General features: G+C 37.8%; 8 protein-coding genes, 2 non-coding genes and 1 pseudogene across 10 annotated transcripts; 3 read left to right on the top strand and 8 right to left on the bottom strand.

Annotated features, from left to right (window-relative positions):
* Nucleotides 1-751: 751 nt before the first annotated feature.
* LOC105173005 (NAC domain-containing protein 6) lies at nt 752-2,210 on the bottom strand. Its single transcript, XM_011094641.3, has 3 exons — nt 1,889-2,210; nt 1,536-1,807; nt 752-1,436 (listed from the first exon to the last, which is right to left on the bottom strand). The coding sequence occupies exons 1-3, from the start codon at nt 2,052-2,054 to the stop codon at nt 1,104-1,106; spliced, it is 771 nt and encodes a 256-aa protein (XP_011092943.1). The 5' UTR covers nt 2,055-2,210; the 3' UTR covers nt 752-1,103.
* Nucleotides 2,211-3,604: 1,394 nt separating this feature from the next.
* Nucleotides 3,605-4,360, top strand: LOC105173048 (auxin-responsive protein SAUR68 pseudogene; annotated as a pseudogene).
* A 1,339-nt stretch (nt 4,361-5,699) lies between these two features.
* Nucleotides 5,700-10,123, bottom strand: LOC105173008 (uncharacterized). Its single transcript, XM_011094643.3, has 3 exons — nt 9,247-10,123; nt 8,360-8,545; nt 5,700-7,844 (listed from the first exon to the last, which is right to left on the bottom strand). Exons 1-3 carry the CDS (start codon nt 9,721-9,723, stop codon nt 7,551-7,553), a joined length of 957 nt encoding a protein of 318 aa, XP_011092945.1. The 5' UTR covers nt 9,724-10,123; the 3' UTR covers nt 5,700-7,550.
* On the top strand, nt 6,509-6,958 carry LOC105173007 (auxin-responsive protein SAUR64). The gene has a single exon (XM_011094642.3). The coding sequence runs from the start codon at nt 6,509-6,511 to the stop codon at nt 6,956-6,958; it is 450 nt and encodes a 149-aa protein (XP_011092944.2).
* Nucleotides 10,124-10,880: 757 nt separating the features above from the next.
* LOC105173049 (GDSL esterase/lipase At5g55050-like) lies at nt 10,881-12,478 on the top strand. Its single transcript, XM_020697522.2, has 5 exons — nt 10,881-11,130; nt 11,243-11,385; nt 11,540-11,761; nt 11,874-12,135; nt 12,255-12,478. Exons 1-5 carry the CDS (start codon nt 10,881-10,883, stop codon nt 12,476-12,478), a joined length of 1,101 nt encoding a protein of 366 aa, XP_020553181.1.
* Nucleotides 12,479-12,748: 270 nt separating this feature from the next.
* Nucleotides 12,749-14,108, bottom strand: LOC105173009 (putative glycosyltransferase At5g25310). The gene has a single exon (XM_011094644.3). It carries the CDS (start codon nt 13,863-13,865, stop codon nt 12,816-12,818), a length of 1,050 nt encoding a protein of 349 aa, XP_011092946.1. The 5' UTR covers nt 13,866-14,108; the 3' UTR covers nt 12,749-12,815.
* A 593-nt stretch (nt 14,109-14,701) lies between these two features.
* LOC105173010 (acetylserotonin O-methyltransferase) lies at nt 14,702-16,205 on the bottom strand. Its single transcript, XM_011094646.3, has 2 exons — nt 15,347-16,205; nt 14,702-15,206 (listed from the first exon to the last, which is right to left on the bottom strand). Exons 1-2 carry the CDS (start codon nt 16,097-16,099, stop codon nt 14,910-14,912), a joined length of 1,050 nt encoding a protein of 349 aa, XP_011092948.1. The 5' UTR covers nt 16,100-16,205; the 3' UTR covers nt 14,702-14,909.
* Nucleotides 16,206-16,942: 737 nt separating this feature from the next.
* LOC148785158 (U1 spliceosomal RNA) lies at nt 16,943-17,103 on the bottom strand. The gene has a single exon (XR_016062404.1). It is a non-coding gene; the product is annotated as a U1 spliceosomal RNA (small nuclear RNA).
* A 1,034-nt stretch (nt 17,104-18,137) lies between these two features.
* On the bottom strand, nt 18,138-19,606 carry LOC105173011 (acetylserotonin O-methyltransferase). The gene is made up of 2 exons (XM_011094647.3): nt 18,739-19,606; nt 18,138-18,586 (listed from the first exon to the last, which is right to left on the bottom strand). The coding sequence occupies exons 1-2, from the start codon at nt 19,492-19,494 to the stop codon at nt 18,290-18,292; spliced, it is 1,053 nt and encodes a 350-aa protein (XP_011092949.1). The 5' UTR covers nt 19,495-19,606; the 3' UTR covers nt 18,138-18,289.
* Nucleotides 19,607-22,982: 3,376 nt separating this feature from the next.
* LOC148785159 (U1 spliceosomal RNA) lies at nt 22,983-23,143 on the bottom strand. The gene has a single exon (XR_016068198.1). It is a non-coding gene; the product is annotated as a U1 spliceosomal RNA (small nuclear RNA).
* Nucleotides 23,144-23,761: 618 nt separating this feature from the next.
* LOC105173012 (acetylserotonin O-methyltransferase) lies at nt 23,762-25,176 on the bottom strand. The gene is made up of 2 exons (XM_011094648.3): nt 24,384-25,176; nt 23,762-24,269 (listed from the first exon to the last, which is right to left on the bottom strand). Exons 1-2 carry the CDS (start codon nt 25,140-25,142, stop codon nt 23,964-23,966), a joined length of 1,065 nt encoding a protein of 354 aa, XP_011092950.2. The 5' UTR covers nt 25,143-25,176; the 3' UTR covers nt 23,762-23,963.
* Nucleotides 25,177-26,620: the final 1,444 nt, after the last annotated feature.

A 26,620-nucleotide genomic window follows, 5' to 3' on the forward strand; every position in this document is an offset into this window, starting at 1 on the left:
TCTTTTGTCTTTAATATTTTGTAATATAATGTACTAGAAGTTTGAAAATGTATGTGATATTCCTGAATTTAGGCTGCAACTACAGGGAAGATAGCTCCCTAAATCCTGGAGGTTGGTATTCACTTTTACTTTTGTATAGTATAAAAACTCACTGCTGCAGAAATGAATTGAGTGAAGTTCCCTGTTCCTCTTTGAGTTTCTTCTCTAAATGCATACTTAACTTTCCTACAGTTCACAAAGTCTGTTCAAAAGTACCTAAAAATCTCAAGTACCAGAATGAAGCAGAATTTCCAAGTTTTTTTGGAGAAGGAATATGAAAAAAAGAAGCTATTGTAGACATGATAAAGGAAGTCGAATGAGCAACTTCAGCCACGCTTGAGACGCTGTTTCCATACGTAACATGGACAAACGTGCAATCTGGGTGGACCAGCTGGTTCTTGGTATCCAAGCTCATGCACACAAAGAAAGTATCAACTCAAGGTGACAAATAGAACTAAATGAATTCAACAAGGTGGACATTGCCTTGCTTTCAATCATTGACCGTGAAACAAACAAAGAAGAAGGTATTAAAATTGATAGCCTCATGGATTCATTTAAAAAGGATGGAGTCAAGCATTCAGGTTCTGGAAGAGACGCTAGAATGTTTGTTCAGAAGTTTGATCAAAACCAGAGTTCTCCTTCTCAACATTCTTAATCACTAACTAGCAGTGATGCAATTAGGGATCCAAACTTTGCTTGTAGAATGAGAATCTGTTGCTAACTTGACATAGTAGATGAAAAACATATACTTGTATAATACAGCTGATAAATACTATAGAAAATAAACCAAAAGTTCTACTGCAACTCCTCTGATTTACTGATCGTTAAGCTTAGTACTTAATAGATTTCCAAGGAGACAACTCAACTTTTTTATCACCCTTATGTTCAACAAGTTTTATGTTGAATCAACCTTGGCATGTAGTAAAACATAATTAATTTATTGGATTACAGTAATCAAGACTTGGTGAAATTAATATACATTTGTCAACTAGGAATTGGAGCAACCTTGATGCTTGTCAAGTGTCTTTGGCCCAAATCATCTGTAAGTCAAATTTTAGTATAGTTCAGAGACTGAATTGGCACATTGGCAAGTAGGGGGTGAGATTCTCAAGTGTCCACAAACAGTCTTGGTTCCAGTCAATGCCGATTTTAGGCACTTGGAGCTCTGCTAAATTCTCTATCCCGTTTGGTAACACTAGGCCAGTGCAAGTCGAAATCCTCCTGTTACTGCTTGTCGAGTTCACATCCTCAAACTGATCTGAGGACGAGACGGGGTGCAGGGACGATGTTAGTGGCGATGGAGAAGAGTATGTCTTGACTTCTTCCTCCATTGCAGCTCTCTGCTCCAGCACCTTTAAGGAGGTTGCCTTCCTATATATTTTACACAGTACTATATCCTGCATTATTTACATTCAATCAGATTAGTCAGCCAAGCTGTAAGAGTAGATGGATTCTAGAAAACACTAGTATATCCACCAGTAATATAGAGTAAATACCTTGGATGGGGGGGAGCATGAATCGGGCAAGCGGTACTCATTCATGATCCAGTCAGTCCTCCTTCCACGTGGTGCTCTGCCCTCATAGAACACAAGTGTTTTCTTTAGCCCCAACATCTTCTTCAGGTCCGACATGCTCAGTACTTTCCTATCCGACCCGGTTGCTTTCCAGAATCCATTTTTTGTAGTTCGACTAGGCCTCCCTCCACTTCCATGTTTCCTGTCCCTGGGTACGAAAAAGTACCACTCTCTCTCTCCAATTTTTGCCAGACCTGTTTCAATTCAGATTGAGAAACCATAATTCAGTTACGTGAACCATATTATACAATGTCATGAGGTGGTAGAAATATTACCTGGCAAGTCCTTAGGATCATGATTGTAAATATTCAAGAAGCCAATGATATCTCCACGTAATTTCTTACCCAACACCATGCTTTTGAGGTAAAAATTGAGAAGCTCTTCTTCAGTGGGGTGAAAGCGGAATCCAGGCAAGTCAAGCTGATCATGAGGTTCGTCCATGGAAGTGGAATTAATACGTACAAACAAGCTGTTTTGCTGTCCGCTGCTGTGTGAGAAGTATTGGTATTAACTTGATGAGCACAGAGTGATCAAAGGCATATGCAGTTAAGTAAGCATGTGGAGGGTGAATCAATTTATACGCCCAAGGTAGTTTGGTTTCATGTGTATGTCCAACTCCAAGAATGGGAGAAGAAATTTACAAGCCAAAGATGGGGCCCTTGGGTGGAACGGAAGTCTTGTGAATAGTGGACAAACACTTGTAGACATGCTTATTCAGTGTTGACCCCTTCCGCCCTCTAATTTCTTGATATTTGAAAAGCTGCAGCAAAGTTTCTTTTGGCTTTTATTTCCAAGTAATTTCAATGTCCACGCAGCAGCATTTCTTCTTTTGTTTGTCTAAAACAGATTGAGTTTTGCAGCTGTTGAGGTCTAGACTCTAGTCTAAAATTATGGGATGTTGAGTTTCATGATTATCATTATTAAACTATAATACTAGAATTTAGAGGAATTCGAGAATAAGTGGGCATGTTTAGAGAGTATCTAGTCTAGGATGATTAAATAGTCCATTACTGATAGTCTGCACGCAAAGAAGTCGTAGTCTGTGTATTGTGGTTGGTTGGCAAGAAAGTCGCAACACTTTGGAAATTTCCAACACCATAAAAACGCGTGCTGGCCATGAATGAATATGAATATGATGATGATAGGGTGATTCTTGGCATGTATAAAAGAATGAAAATATAAATGTATTGTAATTGTTTAATTTCTTTGATTAATTATATAATAAATATATTATACTTACCACATGATTAATTTAAATTTGATCAAATTGAATTTGAACTAAAATTTCCCAACATCCAGACCACACATGACTTCAGTCATCACTTGACTTGGAGATTGACTACCCAAATATTGGGTTTATATGGAAACCCGCTCCTTGACAACCTGGGCTACTTGCGTTTTCTGTTCTCCTAGGCTTATGGGCTTAATCTGTTACTGCTGCTAAATTTCCAAGAACACATACTTATTAACGGTATGGGCTTTCTTAAAATCTCATGAATCATTTGCCAACAGCCCAACATCTGCATGAGAACAGGAGTCTAGCCCTTTATACATACTTTATCATCATGACCTAATTAACAACAAAATATTTCGTTTTTAGCTTCTTCCAATGGAAACCATACCTGACAGGTACTATGTTACTGTGAAGTTTGGGGATGTACGTAACTCCTTATCCTAAGGCCATTATGTTCGTTACATTTCTCTTCAATAATTTGTTCACCCAATATCATCTGCTTTCCGACAATTTAATAACAAGGAGATGTAATTAAACTGTGTGTTCATGGACCGCCCTGTCAATATGATTATATGCAACTTTGAACAAATACTTTTTTTTGGTCTGACCAGTACATTGTTATTCTGTGGTTGTAAAAGTGATAGGACCACCATGTATGTTTTCCACACCAAGCAGCAATGTGGAAGGTACGAATTGCTTTACCTAAATACATTGCATTTTAGACATGTCTGTCAAATAAATGTCCCATGCATGCTGTTGAAGCCCTTGATTTCGAGCAAACTTTAAACCTCAACTGAACTTCTGTCTCCACCTTCATTTATATAAATCCCACCACAGAATTAAGGCTTTATTTCTCATCAACAAATAAGTTGCTAAGTTTAGGTCTTCCAGATCTCTCACTCGAAACAATCTTGCGAATTTTCCCCCTCTTGAAGATGATCAGTGCCAAGAAACTCATCAAGATGGCCAAAAAGTGGAGAAAGTATGCTGCCCTCCAACGCAAGAGAATCTCATTTAACCGTGATGGAGCAGAGAGCTGCTGTACCAGCTTAGCAGTGGTTGACAAGGGGCACTTTGCAGTCTACGCTGCAGACAATAGGCGCTTTGTACTTCCCTTAGCTTATCTTAACAATTCATTGTTTAGACAGCTACTGAAGATGTCTGAAGAGGAGTATGGGCTGCCAAGCAATGGTCCTATTGTATTACCATGTGATTCGCTCTTCATGGACTATGCCATTTGCTTGATCCGACAGGGTCGAACTGGAGATTTGCAAGAGGATGTCCTTGTTAGAAGCCGATGCTCGTCATCATGTTTATATAAAGGCCAAATGATGCAACAGGTGCTTATATGTTAGCACATTAAAATTATAACTACAGTTAAACATTCCAAAGTCATGAGTGGTTAAGCATATGTAGCGAACCCCTGTCTTTGAATCTGTAATTTTATGATTGTTCATTTTGCAAATTGGTGGAATACTGAGATGCCGCAATTCAATCTTCTATTTTTACTCGAGTTAAGTTTCCTCGAAAACTATAAACTAAATTTGTTTGTTTTCATTTTTAAGTTACGAGTCAAAACATACCCAATGTTTTCCATCATACAAAAACATCTTATTTGGGTATTTTTAACTATTTAAGCATAAATTCATACATATATACATACACAGACATATACATAAATATATATAAAAGAAGACATGATTTGACACTAATTTGACAATGAATAGTAATTTTTGTTTCCTAAAACACAACATTAAACATACAATACTTATTTTAAATTATCTTCAAAAATAAATCCAAACATACATACTATTTCTAATACATACTTATTTATCTTTATTTTTCTCTCTCTATCTCCATAAAACACAACAAAACACTTCGAAAAAAAATCCAAACACTATGTTTATTTTTTACTACATTTCTTCTATGGACTCTCATTTATAGCTTTAAAAAACATTTAATCTGCAGATTACGATTTTCATTGGTAATATTTGATCCAGTGACAGTTTTGTACTAATTATCTCTAGAAAAGAAAGATAATATCTAAGAAATTTATGTTGATTTGCATTAGATAGTCTAGAAAATTGAATTTATGTTAAATTTAAGGCTAAAATGCATTTTATTCCCCATGTTTTGTTGAAAAAACTAAGACCTCTCTATGTTTTGTAAAACTCTGCAGAAAAATATCCCTTTCATTAGTAATTAACGAAAGGTGCATTACACGCGCTCCTTAGAGTAAAAATACCCAAAAAACTGAGAGGACCGACATGGTATATGCCTGGGTAGGGTTTTCAAACCCTATCCGCCTCAGGACCCGAAACCTGCATCCATATGAGCAATCCGATCTCTCACCACACAATTATGGACAAGGAACGCTAGGATGACGCCACATGGCCCAATCCATTTCATACATGTAGGCACTATAAATAACTCGAACCTGAAGTATTTATGGTAAGACACATTTATTGCTTTCTACCTCATTTATATGTCCAGATCGAATATTTCTACCTCAAACTTAGCTAATTTGAGCGTCGAAGGGTTTTAGTTTGGGACGAACCTAACTAGACTAACATATTTATTTCTTCCTCAGGACCCATCTTCAACATCTGGGACGAAGATATAGCGAACCCGAATCTTTGAGTAGAGGTCGTATATTTTGATCCAGATCAGACATGAAAAATTTTCGAGTTAGTGGTGCAGTTTTTGGTATCCAGAATTGAGATCAGGAAGATGAAGTATAAAAATGGTCTGATATGTAGGAACTTAAGTTTTATGAAAACCAGAGTTATTTTACCTCTTACAGAGCATTCTTATCTTGTATTTTTCAGTTAAAATCTTGAATAAGAAATGAAAATATGTTTGTGGACAAGGAGCAAATCCAAAAACTAGATGCAGTTTCTACCTCATTACAAGGGCAGAAAACTTGAGCAGCTGATATTGCAAAAGATGCCAAGTTTGTTTATCTTTATGAACGATTTTTCTGCCAACTTTTCACAAATGAAAAACATCAAAAGTTTCTCCGAATTTCTCCATTTTGTGGATGAACTGACAGGCAACCTAACAGGACCCCTTCTTGTTGTCTAACCAGACAACAGAATGGAAAATCCTTGTAACTATCACTACCATACAAAGGTGACAAACCATCCAGGGGAGGGGGAGGCCACAAATTCTGCCTGGTTCGGTTGCTCCACCTGCATGCTGGGTCCAACATGCCTCATCTTGCACCTCCCAAACCTCCCTTTCTCATTCAATTTGAACACAAAATTCTACGGGTGTTAGCTCTGAATTGTCTTATATCCAGCCTTTTTGGACTTGTGGCTCTCAGGAGTTGAGGCCTGCCAGCTGTTGACTATTTTAAAAAGCTTGGACCCTTTTTGTAATCCACCAACTCAACACGAGAATGAATGCAAAAAAAGCTAAGCACAATCAATCCAAGATCCCGACATCGCCACCCTCCAAATCTTCTTCTCTTCTTCACCTTTCACATGGCCTTGCAAACCTGAATCCCCACAATCTCATAGCTACATTTAATGTATGTCCATCACCTTCCGATATATAAAACCATACCCCTTCACCAGTTTTCTTCATCTCAACACAAACAACAATCATTTCAAGAAAACTTCTCCCCTCGAATTTTCATTTCAAAATATAGAAAATGATGATGATTAGTCCAAGAAAACTCATCCAGATGGCAAGGAAATGGCAGAGGGAGGCAGCCCTTGGAAGGAAACGTATATCTATCCCAAGAAAAGTCGAGGAAGTTGGGACAAGTGACCAGTCCGACTCCTTAGAGCTGGCGGAGAAGGGCCATTTTGTAATGTACACAACTGATAAAGTGCGATTTGTCTTCCCCATAGCTTATCTCAACAGCTTAATTTTCAGGGAGCTATTCAGACTCTCTGAAGAAGAATTTGGACTGCCAGGCGATGGATCAATCACGTTGCCTTGTGATTCACAATTCATGGTATATGTGAATTCTTTGATGCAGAAGAAGGCAGCCAAAGATGTGGAGAAAGCTTTGATCTTGTCAATTGCTGCATCTAGATGTTCATCATCTCACTATTTACATCAACAGCAAACAATCCAGCATATGCCACTATGTGGCTGCTGAGATTATGTAAACCAAAGTTTTGTGAAGTATCGAATGATTCATATTTTTGCCTTGTATAAATTCAAATAACGATGGCCAAGCATGTATGATTTATTGCACCACTTACTTCCACGAATTAATACTCTTTATAGCCCACATTTGCACTGCACAACCACACGTTTTACTGCTTGTGTTCTTATCCAAATTTGTCATGGGCCGAAACCATTGCCTTCGTGTGGAATAGTCATAAAGGTACCCCAAAGGCTACTAAAAAGAGCCCAAACAAGTAGAGAGGAGAGGCTAAGTGCAAGCCTTTTAAGTCCCATTATCCTGGGAGTACTACTTCAGTTAGGCCCAACCAAGATCAAATACAGAGAGAATTCCTGTTAAGTCAATCTTGTCACTCAGAATGGATAATTATCATTTATCCGTATCATGTATCCACTGAAATTTTTACAAGAATGAGCTCTGTGACAGAAGATGCACTCACTATAAATCAGAAATACTTTTCCCAAAAATTGTTTTCCTCATTTTTTATAAAATGACAAAATTCTACATTTGGCAAATGCGTTAGAAGGAAAGCAATGAAGAGACAAGCGTTAAACATTCACTACTAACGATAAACACAAGATTCAGATTTGGTCAAATTAAGAGGCTTGCCCAGATGGTTACCTCTCAAGGCAACTTCACATAAGATTTTCTTGTAGAACTTTGTCTTTACCAGCCTTCCCAAAATGTAGGCCCTTGACCTCATTACAAATGTCAGATTTAGTGGCACAGACACGGTTTCAAGATGACCTTCAGCATCACTAAGCACTGGAATTCCACCATAAAGTGGCACCTGGTGCCCCTGAACTACTACTATCACTTTACTCGAACTCCTCCTCGGCTGATACAACTTTTTCATCTGCTCCACTCATCATATAAAATAACAGCGGACACAAATTAGAGCAACAGAAGCAAAAGTATAGAAGGGAAAGCAAGAAAAATAAGAAGAGAAACAGAAAAAAGAAAACATTATGCTAATGATCAGATGATACTTGTCTTTAGCTAGGATAAGTGCAAAAGGTGCAAGAAAAAATGGACTAGGGAATAGAGATCAAACTGCAGATTACTTTGTTAGAAAATTGTAGTGCTAGTCATTTGTACTCATTAATTGAGGTGATTATGAGTACTTGTCAAACACAATTGTGTAATTCCAACATCAAGATAATTGATCTTGGTAAAACATGGAACTAACCGAACCACCTTTTATTTTGCCCCTATGTTACTACTCACAAGAAACTAGGAAGTAGTTGCAAATGCACAACTCCATAAGGATACTTTACCACTTATCTACCCTCAAAAAGATAAGAAAGAAAAGAAGAGGCCAACTTTACTCCAGTAAGTGTACTTAATTCAAAAGTGGGAAATATCACTTACATGGCCAGAGGCAACTTTGAGGTCAAAATAGTGAAGCTCAAGAGGAGTTGATGTCACGTGGACGCCAAAGTAGGTGCCTGGATTCTTGTAGAAAATCCGGACCGTTGAATTCAATGTCAACATATCTGTTGGCACCCCGGTACTATCCATCCCCGCTTGTACATTGAAATTCTCAAAAGAGATGTTCTGCGCAGTGCACACACCACATTAAAGCAGTCATATTCTGTATTTAAGTAGCTAAACTGCACCATCTCAAAAAATAAAAAAAAAAGGTAGCTAAGCTGCAGACTGACAAAAGTCCCTTCGCAGCTCTGAACTTATTGCAATAGGGCCCTAATCTAAAGGAAGGAATTTTACCACCATCCTCCTCCCATGACTTCATTACCACATATAATTGAGACTAAACATCTGTCCGGCCCCTTCACATGATGGCCGACTTAAGGCACCCATCGCCTGGTTCACTCAGATTCTTATGGATATTGAACTGCAGCACTGCCTAATGGTAATGAATAAACAAATGTAAAAACGAGAAATTGGTAACGAATGAAGCTATTAAAGTGGTTTTTAGCTCCTCCTATAGTAAAGACTTTTCCTTTCTCAGGCAATGGAACAGAACTTCCGAGAAGTTCGAAGTCAGCTCATGAAACTTTCAGGAATTTTTCCTTCGAACGAGGACGATGGGAGTCACCAAGTGAACTTGAAAAAGAAAACAAAAACTTTTCCATCCAAATGTCCCTGATAGCAGAGTACCGCGGAAGGTAGGGAGAAAGCCAAACTTGACTCACCTGTTACAATTATTTCGAGTTTCTAACTACAGATTACTCGTGCATTTATGATTTTGGACAAGAAGGAAAAGGAAAGCCTCAAAAATGAAAACTTGGACTCACCATGACAATTATCCTGGGTTTATAAGCCAAACTCGCAGCCCAAAGAATCAAAGAAAATATGGTGAAAAGCACCAAAAACGAGAACAAGAAGCATGCCACATAAAACATGACTTGCCCGTTCTCCTTCCTCTCATCATCCCCCTCACTCTCTCCATCCTCCTCCACTTCATCCCCAACCTCATTGTATTTTCTCTGCACCCGCCGCCACCCGCCGCCCGAGTTTCTAGGATTTTTCAAGGAAGCGGAAAATCTTGAAGTGGAGGATTCACGCGAGTGGTGAATGGGCGAGCAGTGGTAGTGGAAATGGTGGGTGGGTGACCCGAACGGACTGGAGCCATACGACATTTTCTCAAGATCATGTTGTGAGTGTGATGGGCTTTGCACGTAATACAACGGCCGGCGTGGAGAGCGCGGCGGCGTTGAGGCATCGATGCTGGTTACTTCTGAGTCGGACTTCACATGCATCGCAACGCCCATTTTTGGAAGAATTAGAAAGCAGTCAACACGGTAACATGTACGTTTGTTATCAGAAGGAGAGAAGCGAGGAATGGGGTTTAATGCAAAAGGGGAAGGTTTTGAAACAAAAATTAATAGTGATAGTGGGGACTAATGAATTTCTACTTTGGACTGATATTGTTTTGTGGATTCCGAGGTTAATGCGCATTTAGTTCGCGAAATTGTATTCGTTCTTGTCTAGTTTCTTTTGGTATGGGCCAAATGTGGTGTCAGTGAGTAATCACGAGAGGCCCAAAAGAGTTGTGTGAGTATGAGCATTGAGCTGTGTTGGATTGGTAGTTTATTGAAGTTGAAAGAAGAGAAAACAATGACAGTCTGAAATCATAATTTGATCACTTGTTCAGTGAATGGTGACAAAAGAAGTAGTGGAATATCATATTCATATCCCCATTCCCATTCTACTGCTTTTATATAACAATTGATTTCACTGAGAAGCAGACAACAGTTGATGCCAATTATATATGTTTTGAAGAATATCCTTCACCAGCCCAGCCCAGCTTCTGTCCTCATTACACTAAAATTCTTGGAATCGTTCTTGTTTCCAACGTAAGCAACTCGTATCTTGTGTACATTTCCTCAAAGATTCACACATGGATATTCCAAGGCCGTCAAGAAATTTACGTTTTCGTTTTCTTAAATATCCCTGTCACGGCTTCAGCTACTTCTACCTTGTTTCAACAATTTTGTCCTTGTTAGATGTCTATATCATGTGATGCCACTTAGCAGAATCCTGCATTCTGTCTTCTAGTTTTTTTCTCATCTAGCAGCGCCCTTGTTACAAGGTTCTGATTCACTAAATAATAGAACAGGTTGCATTTCATTCGGACATTATCATGTCAATCTTTCTTAGAAGTTACCAAAGACTCGCAGTAAATACATGTTAAATACGTAAAAGTTAAATGGTTTCGTAATGCAGACAGTGCTGCGGAGACAGGAATATCAGCTGAAATTGGAAATGCTACGCCCAACCGAATTCTTAGTTTTTGTAAAATATCAAAACACTTTCCTGTTATCATTGTCTTCTTTGACTTTACGAAAAATTAAGTTCAAGATGCCTATAAATTCTCAGACACAGTTCTAATAGAAAGCAGAAAACAGTGAACCAACCTGCTTTTGCTATGGCTACAATATGCATGCCTTCGTTTCTTTGTCTCATTTTTGTTTTCATAGCCAATTTCGTCCCTCTTTTGGCTGATGATGCGACCCCGGTCATTTTTGTACTTGGGGATTCCACTGCAGATGTTGGAACTAATAATTTTCTGCATCATAGCAAGGCTAGAGCCAATTTCCCCCATAATGGTGTTGACTTCCCTAACTCACGCGCAACTGGGAGGTTCAGCAATGGTTTCAACACTGCTGATTTGCTCGGTAATTAGAACAACTCTTAATTAGTACATCTTCACATTACTCTAGGTTTAAACAGACAAAAAAGGTCAATCTGCCAGCGTTAATATGCCATGTTATGTTGATAACTTGTCAGCCAAACGGTTTGGACTCAAGAGAAGCCCACCGCCCTTTCTGTTTCTGCGTAAACTTAAATGTCATTGCAAAAAGCATCCGTTCAAAGGTGTAAACTTTGCCTCAGGGGGTTCTGGACTTCTAGATATAACTGGTTCAAAGCCGGTGAGCCCCTCATCTCAATCAATAGCCTATCAACTGATTATTTGCATCACTTCTCTACGTGTTAACATAGTTGTTTTACTCTGGGAAGATTTGGTTAGAATTTTCACCCTTTGATACTATTGTCTTCATGTCTGTTTCCCTTGCTTGCCAATAGACGGTTGTCCCCTTATCAGAGCAGATCGCTCAATTTGCTTCAGTACGCGATGATTTCGTTGCTACCATGGGTCCAGCTGCAACTGAAGCAATACTCTCCAAGTCTTTGTTCTTCATCAGTATAGGGAGCAATGACATTTTCGGCTATTTCAAGACCAAACATAGAATGCCTGAAGACAAGTTCCTTTGCCTTCTCATATCAGCATACTCCAAACACATTACGGTAAGAGCTGTCTTCTTCCTATCAACGAATCCAAATATTCCTCAGTTGCACACAACACCACACACACACATATACACACCCCTTAAACTGATTTTGTGTTGCATGTTACTAGACCTTGTACGAGCTTGGAGCTAGGAAATTCGGCATCATAAGCGTGCCGTCAGTAGGTTGCTGTCCAGCTCAAAGACTTGTACAAAAGCATTTAAATGGTAGCGATGGTTGCTTTGGAGCCATAAATGATTTTGCTCAGGCATTCCACTCAGCCCTCGACACCCTTTTACTTAACATCAGCTCTCAGCTCCCAGGAATGAAGTACTCGCTCGGAAATGCATTCAGAATGACACTTGATATCATAGCTAATCGAGAATTATTCAGTAAGAAATTCTACATATACTAGTCCACAATTTTAGTGGTTGCACTTTTCTGAACATATATATAAGAAGGAAAGGATAGTTCTTGTTACTAATATTTTGGTTTCTCTAAATTGTGTTAGAATTTAAGAATGTGACAGCAGCATGCTGCGGACACGGGACCTTAAACGCGCAAGGTCTTTGTAATGCAACAGCATCACTTTGTCCAGACCGCCGCAAGTATTTGTTCTGGGATATGGTCCACCCTACACAGAAAGCCTCAGACCTGGCTGCTCAAACGCTCTTTAACGGTACACAGTATTACGTATCACCAATTAACTTTTCACAACTGGCAAAGGACAATTAGCGATTCCGGGTGAGGTTACAATCAAAGACGTGTGTTAGATGTGAGGCTATGTATTTAAATAAGCGCAGGAATGAGGAATCACGGTTATGTGCTGATCCTGTTAATGGACGTGATAAGCACATTCCTGCAAATATTTGCAGCTTCCGTGTAATGTTTGGCCCTTAATTTGCTTTTGCACTCAAAATATGCTCTCAATCTCATCCCACAAATAAAACACTACAATCGATTATATGAAAGTTATCAGTCATTATTCTATTCACATGTGGTCAATTATGCATTCAAAACCAGAATTTATTCAAAGAATGATCATAAACTATGAGTGTAATTACAATCCCATCTAAACAAACTCCCTCCGTGCGTATCTAATGGCATGCCGTCTCAGCCACAGCTGATACATCACCATATGGAAAGCATCCAACGGCTGAGGCTCCTCCTCATTCCACACCAAATGTTTACTACTCGCCATACACGCTTCTCTCATCTCCACATACTGCTCCTCACTCACCCCATTCAACAATTGCTTCAGCCGCTCAGCGCCCCCATGCCGCACCGCAACCAGCAAACTCATGTCGGACCATCTCAAAATATCCATAAATGGAAAGTCCTGAATCGGGCGATCCACAATCACCACCGGCACGCAGCCCCAAGCCATCGCCTCCACCATCCACGCTACATCGCCATGGTAAAGAAACAAACAGAACTTACTTTCTTTAAGGCTCCGGACATAATTCAACGGCTCGGAGTTTCCGTCGACCAAGAAATAAGCATCCCCCTTGAATTCGTTGACCAAATTGGGCTCCGTCTTTCCATCCCATCTCAGGTAACCCAGAAAAGAAGTCTTGGTTGAGTTTTGGCCCGGGGTGTCGGAAAGCGGAAGCGGGGATGGGTTAAAGGGAGGCAAAGTAATGTCTTTATGCGGGATAAAATAACCGGAAGTAACGGGAAAAACGGAAATCTGAAGGGAATTTTTCTTGAGCTCGAGAACATTCCTGTCGGATGAATAGTCAATACCAGCAGGCGAGAGAAAGAAATGATCAGCTCCGAGAGTGCGGTTCCAGTAGGGGTGGTTGTTTCTGAGTTGTCTGATAAGTCGAGCCAAAGAGCGAGTGGAGGTGTCGGGGGAGAAGGGGACGAAGAAGAGGTGGGCTTCAGCGGGGGTATGGGTGAGAAATGGGCTGCGTAGGAGGGAGTTGTAGAAGAGAGAAGCGGGGGCGTCGGGGAAATTGAAGGGTGTAGGAGGTGTGTAGATGAAAATCTTGAAAGCTTTGAGCATGTTTTGGTAATTCTGGACAAGAGTGGCGCCGGAGAGATAGGGGGACGGTGAGCTGGCGGAGAGAGATGGGAGGGGGAGGAGGAGGAGGAGGAGGAGAGAGAATATCGCCGCCATTGGAAATGGTGGTGGGTGATGGTGAAGAATGGTAGAGTGCAGGTCAATCAAGGCTGCATTTTTGCGTTGGTGAAAGTTGACAATAATTTGGTTAGTTTCAACTGAACTGAGAATGATTGGTAATTTTAATTTTTATTGTAATGGAAAACTTTCTTAATAATCATTACTTGTAATAATAATAACTCAACCGACAAACACAAGTAGTTTAGAATGGAAAGGTTTTGATTGAGGAATGAAGTATGTGAGATTGTTGAGTGCATAATTATGGAACTCAACCCAAACATCACTGGACTTGGGAAGCATTAACAACATGTCTCCAATAGTCTAAATTTTGGGCCCAACGCCCATCACAACTTGAAGATGTATACCCACATATGCTTATATGTCTTTGTTGCACTTCATTGGACTATTGGAATTGGATTCCACGCTAACACCCCCCCACTGCCACAAATTACGACCAACTTTACCCTCTCTATATGCAATATGATATATGATCACCCTTTTGACCTTGTAGTTGGACCCCATTCCATTATTCTTTTTTCCAATTTATGTAACTTTTTGATCACTTGTCAGGAATTAATGGTGGGATTGTGAGTTTTTTTTTAAAAAAAATATGATGCTAATAAAGTTTTTTTAGTCCAAGAAAGCAACGGAAAAGCAGTGGTTGCTAATGTTTGATGCTACTATATATTATTAATTGTAGGGATTAAATTGGTGTGCGTGGCTTTGCCTTGTATGCCTGAACATGATGATGAACCTCTTTTTAGTAGTGATTGCAAAAGTTGGCATATGTTTGTTTCACAATTAATTAGAATAGAAGATATGTAGGATGGACATATCAAAATAAATACGCCACACTCAGCTATGTCTGTTTCTGTTATTGCAATCAGACATGGAAAATACAAAGGAAAAGCCAGCAGTAAGTTAACAATCAGACATGCCTGCCCTCTAATTCATCAACTTCTTATTCATTCAACAACACAACACAAGCAATGCTCAAGACCACAATATAAAAAGCATAGAATTGGTGTTCCAAGTTTTCAGTCATGGATACGCCTCAATAACAGATAAAACAGTTTGAATGTGTCTGACCGTGAACCTGGTGAACCCAGCTGCCTTCACTACATATTCCCATTCTTTTCTACTCCTCTCTTTTCCTTTCTCCGTGTGAGCCAGCATCACCATGTCCAACGCCAAACGTACATCCACATACTCATCCTCTTCTCCTTCATCCATTACTGCCTCTACAATCATCACTTTTCCTGTGTCTTTCGGAATAGCCTCTCGACAATTTTTCAATATGTCTATGCACTCATCATCACCCCAATCATGTAGTACAGACTATATTCCGGAAAATTCAGGTGTTAGAGCTTATAACAAGTATAAACTAAATTAAAATACTATAAAACTATATTTCTTGAAATTGTTCTTCATGGAAATTAGTAACATTTAGGTTAAGTTAATAGATGTGTCCAAGTTACCATGAGGAAAGCAGCATCAGCATTCGGAACGATTTCAAACATGTCGCCACTGACATGCTCAATACCATCATATTGTGGGGCCACAGATACGACGTGAGCCAGATCGAAGTTTATCCCACGAATCCAGGGACAGGCCTTCACCAAAATCTGGAGAGCAGTCCCATTGCCACCACCAACATCCACCAATGAGCTGATCCCCTTAAATGCCTCAGGATACCGGTTGATAATTGCTGACATAGCCAGCCTTGCATGGCAGGCCATTGCATCATTGATTAGCTTGCTGTGGGACGGATTTGCCGCTGCATACTCCCATACATCCTCACCATGTGCAGCCTCAAATGATGAAGCTCCACTTGTTAAAGCACTTTTCAGTCTATGCCAGGGAGAAAGCATCACTGGACTGCTTTCAAGCAGAATAAAATCAGCCATGCTATTCCCTCCGTTTCTTATTAGCAAACGGGAAAGCGGCGTTTGGACGTAGCAAATTTCTGATTCTTGGGTTGTGAGCTCCTGCTTAAAAATCCCACGGTGCATCAAGTACCTCATTATGCGGTTGAGGGGCAAAGACGAGCAGCCAAGAGCAGCAGATAGCTCGGAAAGTGTGATGCCCCCACCATGGCTTTCCAAGACTTCTGCTATTTGGAGTTCAATGGCACATTTGACCACAGCCATTGGAGTGAAACCAAACACATATTTCCATATATCCACTTGTGCTTGTGCTTCTTCATCTACTTTAAATGATTTTGTCTCCATTGATCTTTCTTCTCTCGTTTCTGATGTGTAAGATAATTAAGCAGCTGAAGGAGATGTAGTTAGCTTGTCTCAAAATGAACAGAAAGATTCACTTTATAGGTTGTATGAAGGAAAGAAGTGAAAGTGAAGTCTATAACATGATATGATTTAATAATCGCTATTTGGCAAGTGGTCATACAATAAGATAAATTGCTGGATTCGATGTCTCCTTTAGCAAGATATGAAAGAGCAATACCAGGCCTTTTTCACAACTCCTGCTTGTCCCACAGACACTATGATAAGTAAGGATTAGCCAACCATTCCTAGTTAATTTAGTATAGCAACCGACATTAATACACGTTAATCAGGATGCTGACTGCTAAGTCGTTCATTTTTTGTTTTACAACTATTACCTATAATTTTCCCTCCTAATCTGAACAAACTAATAACAAGTGCAGAAGCAGGTGATATCCATCTTAATTTAGAAAATAAACCTCTGGACAATCTATGTCAGCCGAGAAAGACAGATTGCTCATGGAACATGGATATGGTGGACTAAAAAAGATTTGGACTAGGACGTAAGACTTAATTGTGATTGATGTTTAATTATTCATTTCGTAAATCATTAGTAAGATTGCAATTGTCATTAGGTCATCAAAGATTAATGATTTGCATCTTTATTGTGATTGATGTTTAATTATTCATTTCATAAATCATTAGTTAGATTGTAATTGTCATTAGGTCATAGGTCATCAAATATTAATGATTTGCATCAAGATGCAGTAAAATAAAAGTATATGATGCACACCCCACCTACACTTGCATATTGTTTACACTCAAACTGAAATGTTGGACTAATACTGGGGAGGGGCCGCGCGAACGCAGGCCCCCTCTACCACAAATTATGATGTAGGCTCGACCACTTGGGCCGACCTTAGGCAGGCGTCCCTCCCAAGTGCAATGTAGGTTGCCAACCTAGGCCATGGACCTTCTTGATCATCCATTGACCCCATCCAGGTAAGTATGGATAATACTACTTTTTCTTTAATTTATGTAACTTCATGTCCTACTGTATCCCCTGTCAGAAACTGATGTGGGATACTTTCCCTTCAGCTTTGTGCCTGAAAACTATTTCCTTTCTAAAGCGGAAAAGGTCCCTTACTCAAGGCCGGTTTTCGCATTGCCTCCCACCATGGGAGTCGCTGCTCATTGCATATAGTGATTTTCCTCCAGTTTGGTGCTGAAATTCTAGAAAGAGAAGGCCTTAAAACTACGCCATTGCTACCAAACCATGACAATGTCCACTTATTTTGTGGAATAGAAAGGCAGAACGATAAGCATTGCAAATACAATTAGACTTAACATTGTAGCGAGGATTTTTGCTCCAATGAAGAACGGTTATGGTGGTTTTGTTGTACTTCACCATGGCGCCACCACCCGTCTACAAGAAGCTGAAAGAAATGCTGGTCAAGAGATATAAAAGCACAAGAACTCAAGGAATTCCAAGGAAGACCTTTCAAGTATCACTTCCTTCTGCAGGATGCTGATTTCGTGTTTTCTCCTCAGGTGGGGATTATACAGTTGACAGGACAGAATTTGGTAAAAAAAAAATACTTCTGTCTGGGAATGGATTCTGTCAGCCGGAGCTTTACAGCAGGCGCTAACAATCCTACACAAACTGTATTTTGGTCCGGAAGATTGAACTCTTAATGCTCAGCTCCTCTGTGTTTCAGCAGCTGTCTGAACTTCAGCAAGTGCTTAAACTTCTCCAATCAGTATGCTTACATCATTTCATTAATTGTATTAAAAGATATATGCAGGCTACATGTCATTGGGCCTAACTTCACTAAGATGTTAATACATATTACTTCTTACTAGGATACTGTAATCAATCAGGACTCAGAAAATGTTTTAGCAAAATACATTAGTAAGTTTTATCTGCATGATTCTGCATCAGATAAGGAAAAATAAAAGGGGAAACCAATAAATTAATAAAAGAAACCATGTCTTTTTGTAATTGCTGGCATAAATAAACCATTCCACAAACCCAGAAGATGAGTGACCAGAATCTACTTTTTATTCGCTCCAACTTCGACAAACACAAGAGTTCAACATACAACAGACGGAATGGCAGCTTATTTAACAACTTAATAGAAAGATATCGTTTGACGAGATAAATGAAAAGCATACAATTGCTATTCAAGTTTTCACTCATGGATAGGCCTCAATCACCGATATAGTGGCTTGAATATGTTTGACCGTGAACCGAGTGAAGCCAGCTGCATTCACTACGTATTCCCATTCTTCAATAGTCCTCTCTTTTCCTTTCTCTGTGTGAGCCAGCATCACCATGTCCAATGCCAAACGGACATCCGTGTACTTGTCCTCTTCTCCTTCATCAATCACTGCCTCAGCAATGATCACCTTCCCTGTATCCTTCGGAATAGCTTCTCGACACTTTCTCAATATATCGATACACTCATCATCACCCCAATCATGTAGCACGGACTGTATCCCGTAAAACTCATGTTTTAGTGCTTATAACATGTATAAAAGAATTGAAGTACAAGAAAACTATATTCCTTGAAGTTTTGCTCATAAAAAAAGTAACAATTGGACTTTCAATCAATATTCCGAAAGTAAAAGTTATAGCACCATACCATAAGGAAAGCAGCATCCGCCTTTGGAACGATTTCAAACATGTTGCCTTGAACGTGCTTTATACCCTGACATTGGGGGGCCACAGACACGACATGAGGGAGATCAAAGTTAATGCCATGAATCCAGGGGTAAGCCTTCACCAAAATCTGAAGAGCAGTCCCATCTCCACCACCTACATCGACTAATGAGCTGATCCCCTTAAATGCCTCAGGATATTGATTGACGATTGCTGAAATATCCACCCTAGCATGGCAGGCCATTGCATCGTTGATTAGCTTGCTATGGACTGGGTTTGCCGCTGCATACTGCCATAAATCCTGACCATGTGCGGCCTCAAATGCCGAAGCTCCACTAATAAGAGCACTTTTGCTCAATCTGTGCCAGGGAGCAAGCATTGCATGGCTGCTTTCCAGCAAAACTAAAGCAGCCATGCTATTCCCTCCATTCTTTATAAGCAAACGGGAAAGTGGTGTTTGCGCGTAACAAATTGATGATTCTTGGCCTCTGACCACCTGCTTAAAGATACCACGGTGCATCAAATATCTCATTATGCGGTGTAAGGTAGAAGACGAGCAGCCGAGAGCAGCGGATAGCTCAGAAAGTGTCATGGCTCCACCGTGGCTTTCCAAAACATCAGCTATTTGGAGTTCAATGGCACATTTCACAAGTGCCATTGGAGTGAAACCAAGCACATACTTCCACATATCCAGTTGTGCATTCGCTTCTTCATCTACTTTAAATGATTTCATTTCCATCTTCTTGTTTATGATGTATAAGAAATGTAAGGAGCTTGATAGAATGTGTTTTATCACTGGAATGCATGTCTAATTCAACTGTTTTATAATGAATTTATTGCTTTGATAATTGAATTATGCATTTTTTAGGTGAAGTATTGATGTTAACCCCATTTGAAGAAAAGAAAATCAAAAAGCCAAATGAAGCAAAAAAGTGATCAAGAAAAGATTTGATCCTTTCTTTTTTCTTTCTTCTTAGTTTATGTTTTTTTATAGGATTCACGTGTTATCTAGCTAATTATCTTTCTAATTTCAGGGAAACGTCGAATTCAAGTGTTATGTTTTGATACCTTAGTTTTAATCTAATTTCGTCTGAGTATTTCTTTTCTTGACTTATTGTTTATGAAATGATTATTATTGATAGATATGACAATTTGATTCGATATTAATTGTTCTAATGTTATCCATGAGTTCAATGATACATGATTATTATGAATGATCGGTATGAGTAGCAAGCAAATCAATTGTGTGCTTCGCATGATTTATTTTTAGAGACAAGAAAACTAGAAGTGATAATTGCTTGAGATTGTTTAGTTGAGGTTCAACTGTTTTCAATGATGCAAATGCTATTGCTGAATTGAATGGAACGCTATTGTGTCCAGTCATGAGATAATAAGTTTTGATTTAGATGCTTGAGTTAAGTCAATTACAATAGGAAAACAGTAATTTATTCATACTTGAGTCAAGTATGAATACTTGATTGTAATATTAATCTTGTGTGATCAATGATTAATATAATGATTGGGTGGTACACTCTCTGGGGACAAAATTATTTCTCTACTGATTTTTTTCTCATAATTTATTTCTGCTTTCTCTTTAATTTATATTAGTTAGTAGTAATTTTTAATTCAAACTACCCCATTTAGTTATCGCAACTTGACCGAGAAATTAATTCGTAGCTCGTTAGGGATTCGACCTAGTTCCACTAAAGCCAATTAGAGATTATACCAAATACAGTTAATTTGGTTTTCTCAAAATGGATAAATTGTATCCAAGAAAGAAGTGAATGGAGAAGGGCGAATATTATCTAACATGATATATATGACTAAATAAAACATTATTGACTAGTGGCACTTGAGGATATAGCCAAGTCTACTGTTAATTTTACATGTTTTCTTGTACAACAGCCTATAATCTGCTTCTTAATTTAGACAAACTAACAACAAATGCGCAGCAGATACAATCCATCTTAAGCAACCTCTATGAGATGAATGCGGTTGAGTGAAAGAGATTAGAATTGTGAACAAGAAATGAACATCAGAATCAAGTAACATAAGATTTGACAGTAACTGATGTGTGATCATTCATTTCGTGAGTCATGACTAAGATTGCAATTGTCAGGGGTGTTGAAAAGTGAGAGGACAAAATGCATAGAACCCCCATATATTTTAAAAAGTATATAAAAAATACTTTTATATTTTTAAAATAGGCTAAAAATCATCTACTGTTTTGTTTTAGTCAGCAAAAAACTCCTCATTCTGTTAGCAACAAACAGGAAGTGGAGGAAACGTGCGTCTGCTGCATTTTGTAGTCATTTTCTGCGGTTTAGGTTCATATTTAATGACACTTTGGACTAAAATACCGCTATATGAGTCTATATAACATACAAAGAGTTTTTTAGCTTGTTTTATGTCTTTCTTTTCCCATTTCTCACCCTAAAAAATAAGTATTAAATTTGCCTTGATAAATTTAAATTGAAATATTAAATTATATTATATTTTTAATTTATTTAATATTAAATATTAAATTAAATTATATTTAAATGCAAATAATTTTATAATTATTAATTATTAAATCTAAAATTATTTGTAATTAATTAAAACATATATTTAATTACAATAATTATTATTAATTAGCCAAAATATTTAATGATTATAATTATTTAAAATATTATTAATTAACTAAAACATATTTTAATTAATATAATTAAAATTAATTTTAAAAAAAAACTGTGATTTCGCCCCCTTTTCGGTGGAAATTTGTTTCTAAGTTTTCGGCACCGTCCGGATGAATTTTCGACGGTCAATAGTGTCATTCCTCTCTTCAAGACGAATATTTTCATATCTTCAATTTGGGTTTTCATCAATCAGAGAGAGTGAGCTCAAGCTACGACCGCCGAACACGTTTGCCGAGATTCGTCTCCGTCCAATCGATCTCGGTCTCAGACCACCACCATCAGACTCGTCTTTTTAAGACGATTCTAATGAGACCAGCCTCACTCAATTTGGTAAAGAATTTATTCAGATACAAGCGTTGTGTTTGGATTTGTGTTTTAGTTGTTTTGTTTTGTGTTTTGAAAATAGAGAGAGAAAAATAGAGATAAGTAAGTGTGTGTTGAAAATAGATGATATGTTTGGATTTGTGTTTTGGGGTAATTTAAAATATTTTAAAATAAATGGTGTAGGTTTGATGTTGGAATTTGGGAGACAAAAATCACTGTTCATTGTCAAATCATATATTTTTATTTATAAATATGTATATATATAAATATTTTATGTTTAATGTTGTATTTTTGGGAGACAAAAATTACTGTTTATAGTCAAATCATGTTTGTTTTATATTATATATATATAAATATATATTATATATGTAAAGTTGAAAACCAGAAAAACACGCAGATAAGGTGTAAAAACACAAAAACAAACATTCGGTGTGTTTTATCTTGTCTCGAAAAACGTGAAGAGTGGAATCCAAACAAAGCCAAGGATTTTAATAAAACTGCACCGCAGCGACTAGATGATGATGGGGGAAGGGGGGTAAGGGGGTTGGGTGGGGTAGTTAGTTTTTTTTTAATATATAATAATAATATATTTTTAAAATTTTAAATTATTTATATATAATATAAATTAAATAATTTGTTGAATTTAGACCTTTTATTTTTTTAAAAATCTAACGGTTGAGATTACTTAATTATATCTAACGATTAATATTTGATCAAAAAGATCCAACGGTCATTAAAATAAGAAATAATATATATTAAGAGTATAATGATCATTTTCTAAAAAAATTAACACCGTTAATTGGATTTAACGGAGAGAGGGCGATTGAGATGAGTTTTACAAAACACGTGGGAGCTTTTAGCCTATTCTCATAATAGGAGGGTTTTTTTTTTTGCAAACTTTTTAAAATACAGGAGGTTTTATGCATTTTGTCCGAAAGAAAAATAATTTTCCGTAAAGATGCAGTGGAATAAAATGAAATTACAGAATAATAAAAAGGGAAAGACAAACTTATAACCGTGAATGCTTCAAGATATATCATAGGCATATACAATCTTAATCAGCTCCGGTGAGTAGACAGATCAGGGGACACTTATCAAATTTGTTGCTAATCTCAACTCCTAGCACTCTTGGGCTTTCAGACATTCAGCTGCTAAGCATAAACACATTGCACCTCAATACATACACTCACATATGCAGTAGTCAATTGAAATATTAGAGTAGTTTTGGGCAGTAGCCGCGCGAACGCAGGCCCCCTCTACCACAAATTATGATGTAGGCTCGACCACTTGGGCCGACCTTAAGCAGGCGCCCCTCCCAAGTGCAATGGAAGTCGCCTACCTAAGCCATGGACCTTTTTGATCGCCCATTGACCCCATCCAGGTAAGTATGGATAACATTTAATTTTCTTCAATTTATGTAACTTCATCTCCTGCTGTATCCCCTGTCAGAATCTGATGTGGGATACTTTCCCAACTAGTTGTTCTTCAAATGCAAAAATTGCAGCGACAACCCATTTCAGAAACCCAAAAAATGAAGCTGGCTGAAGATACAAACACAAGAGAATCAACATACAACAAGAGGCATACTGGCAGAGCTCATTCACAACTCAAATAGAAGACACTCTTTGACAAGATACACAAAGATACAATTTCAGTTTCAAGGTTCCACTCTCGGATACGCCTCAATAACAGATGCAGACGGCTTGAATATGTGTCACGGTGGACCTAGTGAAGCCAGCTCCATTCACTACATATTTCCATACTCCAGAAGACATGGAAGAAGCAACATTTTATTCATTCAACTTCTCAAAATATTGATTCGCTCATCATTGCCCCAGTCATGTAGCACGAACTATCCCATATAAAACTCGGGTTTTAGTGCTTATAACATGTCTCAAAGAATTAAATTACAAGAAAATTCCTCGACGTTATTCTAGTAAAAGGTAACATTTAGACTGTGTCGACTACCAATATGCCAAAATTGAATAGCAAAATACCATAAGGATCAAAGCACCTGAAATAATATATATTATTCATTTCTATTATTTCCACAACTTAGACAAATACAAGTAGTGTTCCTCATAAATATGGAATGGCACACACAGCTTATTCGTTAAAGAATATTCAAGTACAAGACATATTATTTGACAAGACGATACATATATTATAAGGATGGCAGTGCATGCATTAATGGGCAGTGTAATTTGAGTCATGGATACGCTTCAATAACTGATATAATGTCTTCAATAGGTTTCACTGTGAACCTTGTGAACCCAGCTCCATTCACTACATACTCCCATTCTCTCATGCTCCTCTCTTTTCCTCTCTGTGTGTGAGTCAGAATGACCATGTCCAATGCCAAACGAACATCTCTATATTTGTCCTCATCTTCTCCTAATTCATCGTCAATCACTGCTTCTGCGATTATCACTTTCCCTCTGTCCTCTGGAATAGCTTCTCGACACTTTCTTAATATGTCGATACACTCATCATCACTCCAATCATGCAGCACCCACTGTATATATACATATATATCACCAGACAAGTCAACTCATCTTGTAACATACATATATTAATGAATTAAAATTCCGAAATGATAAACTAATAATAACGCATATATTGATTGTACCATGAGGAAAGCAGCATCCGCCTTTGGAACCAATTCAAACATGTCGCCACCGACATGCTCAATACCATGGCATTTTGGGGCCACAGATACAACATGAGGGAGATCCAAGTTAATCCCACGAATCCAAGGACATGCCTTCACTAAAACGTGAAGAGCAGTCCCGTCTCCACCACCAACATTCACCAATGACATTATCCCCTTAAATGCCTCAGGATATTGATCGACAATTGTTGACATGGCCAGCCTAGCATGGCAGGCCATTCCATCATTAAATAGCTTGCTATGCCCAGGATTTTCTGCTGCATACTTCCATACATGGTCACCATGTGCAGCCTCAAATGCTGAAGTGCCCTTCATTAGAGCGCTTGCACTCAGTTTATGCCAGGGAGCAAGCATCACTGGGCTGCTTTCCATCAGAACAAAAGCAGCCATGCTGTTCCCTCCATTGCTTATGAGCAAACGGGAAAGCGGCGTCTGGACGTAGCTAATTTCTGATTCTTGGCTTGTGGACATCCGCTTAAAAATTCGACGGTGGGTCAAATACCTCATTATGCGGTGAAGGACAGAAGATGAGCAGCCAAGAGCAGCAGATAGCTGAGAAAGTGACATGGGTCCGCCATGGCTTTCAAGGACATCGGCTATTCCGAGTTCAATGGCGCATTTCATTACTGCCATCGGAGTGAAACCAAAGACATAGTTCCATATTTCCACTCGTGCCTCCGCTTCTTCATCTACTTGTTTAACTGGTTTCGTTGCCATCTTCTACGTCCTGATCGATATTGTATAAGATAGTTTAGCAGCTACACACACATATATATACTTATATATAATCAAGCTAAGTTTTAAATAAGTTTTAGTTACTGTCAAAAGCTAGCAAACAAAGTCCGTTTCAACAAGTAACAACAACTATAGATATATCCCCAGTTTAATTAGGTGATGAATTAATATGGGTAACCACCTCTTACGACAAACACAAACTTAAATTAAGTACCAAGCAAGACTTAATGATGTATGATTAATAATTGCTAGTTTAATTATGATTCTTGAAATTCATGAGGGACTAAGTAACTATGAACCCCATCAATTAATATTTACTTTACACTGATGGATTCCCTGTACGGGATTACTGTGCATTCATTGTCCTTGGTCGTGTAAATGTTGTTGCTAAATTGACGAACTCTAATAAATGAACTCCGTTATTCCAAACGTGCTTACAATACAGATAATAATAGTAACAGTCCCACATGGGTAGATTAGGGGAGTGTATGAGTAAAAGCAAAGAGATGATATAAATAAAAGTCATCTTTGCGCTTGGGGCCTGGGGCTGGGGTTGAAAACTATTTCCATGGGCCTCCCTTTAACACTGAATAAACCCCTACAATCACCTACTTCTTAATTTTCTCAGATCGTCTAACTCCATTATTGAGTTTGGTGAAGTTGGTTCATTTTTTAGTTTATCTCATCACGATTTCATTATTTTTTAGATATACTAGTTCTTATTATACACGCTTCTCCCCAACATATAAAAATATCACTATATCAGATTAAAAGAAATTATTAAAATTATGTGAGATTAAAATAAATTATAATTGACAATTAATTAAAAATATAAAAATTTGTGAGTGAAAAAATATGGAGAAGGTGAGAGAGAAAAAAATAAATTGTAATTATATATTTATTAAAAATATGAAAGTTTGTGGGGAACAAAAAGAATATGGAGAATGTGAGAGAGAAATATGGAGTAGTGGATTAAGAGAAAAAATAATTATATAATTATTAAAAAATATTGAAATTACTATTTTGACTAATTTATTTTTAGTAGAAGAAACGAATTAAAGGATAAATTTGAGTATTCAAAAATTGAAACGACAAAAGAATTTTTTTTTATAATAATTATTTGTTATTATACGTGATTCTCATGAGTATATAAAAAATTATATTGTGAGATGAAGAGAAAAAAATTATAAAAGACACAAAATGCAGTGGGTGAGGAAAAAGAAAGAAATATGTGAGGAAAAAAATAAATTATAATTGTGAATTTTATTAAAAATACGAAAAGTTGTAAGAAAAAATAAATATGAAGAATGTAAAAGAGAAAAAATTAATTGTAATAGAATTGGAGTAGTGGGTCAGATGAAAAAAAATATAATTACAAAATAATTAAAAAATATTAAAAGTACTATTATGGGCATTTTTTTCAAAGAATAAAATAAATAAAATAGTAAATGGGCCAACCA

The sequence above is a fragment of the Sesamum indicum genome, linkage group LG10 (assembly GCF_026168435.1).
Source record: "Sesamum indicum cultivar Baizhima isolate 11 linkage group LG10, ASM2616843v1, whole genome shotgun sequence".
NCBI classification, from domain to species: Eukaryota; Viridiplantae; Streptophyta; class Magnoliopsida; order Lamiales; family Pedaliaceae; genus Sesamum; species Sesamum indicum.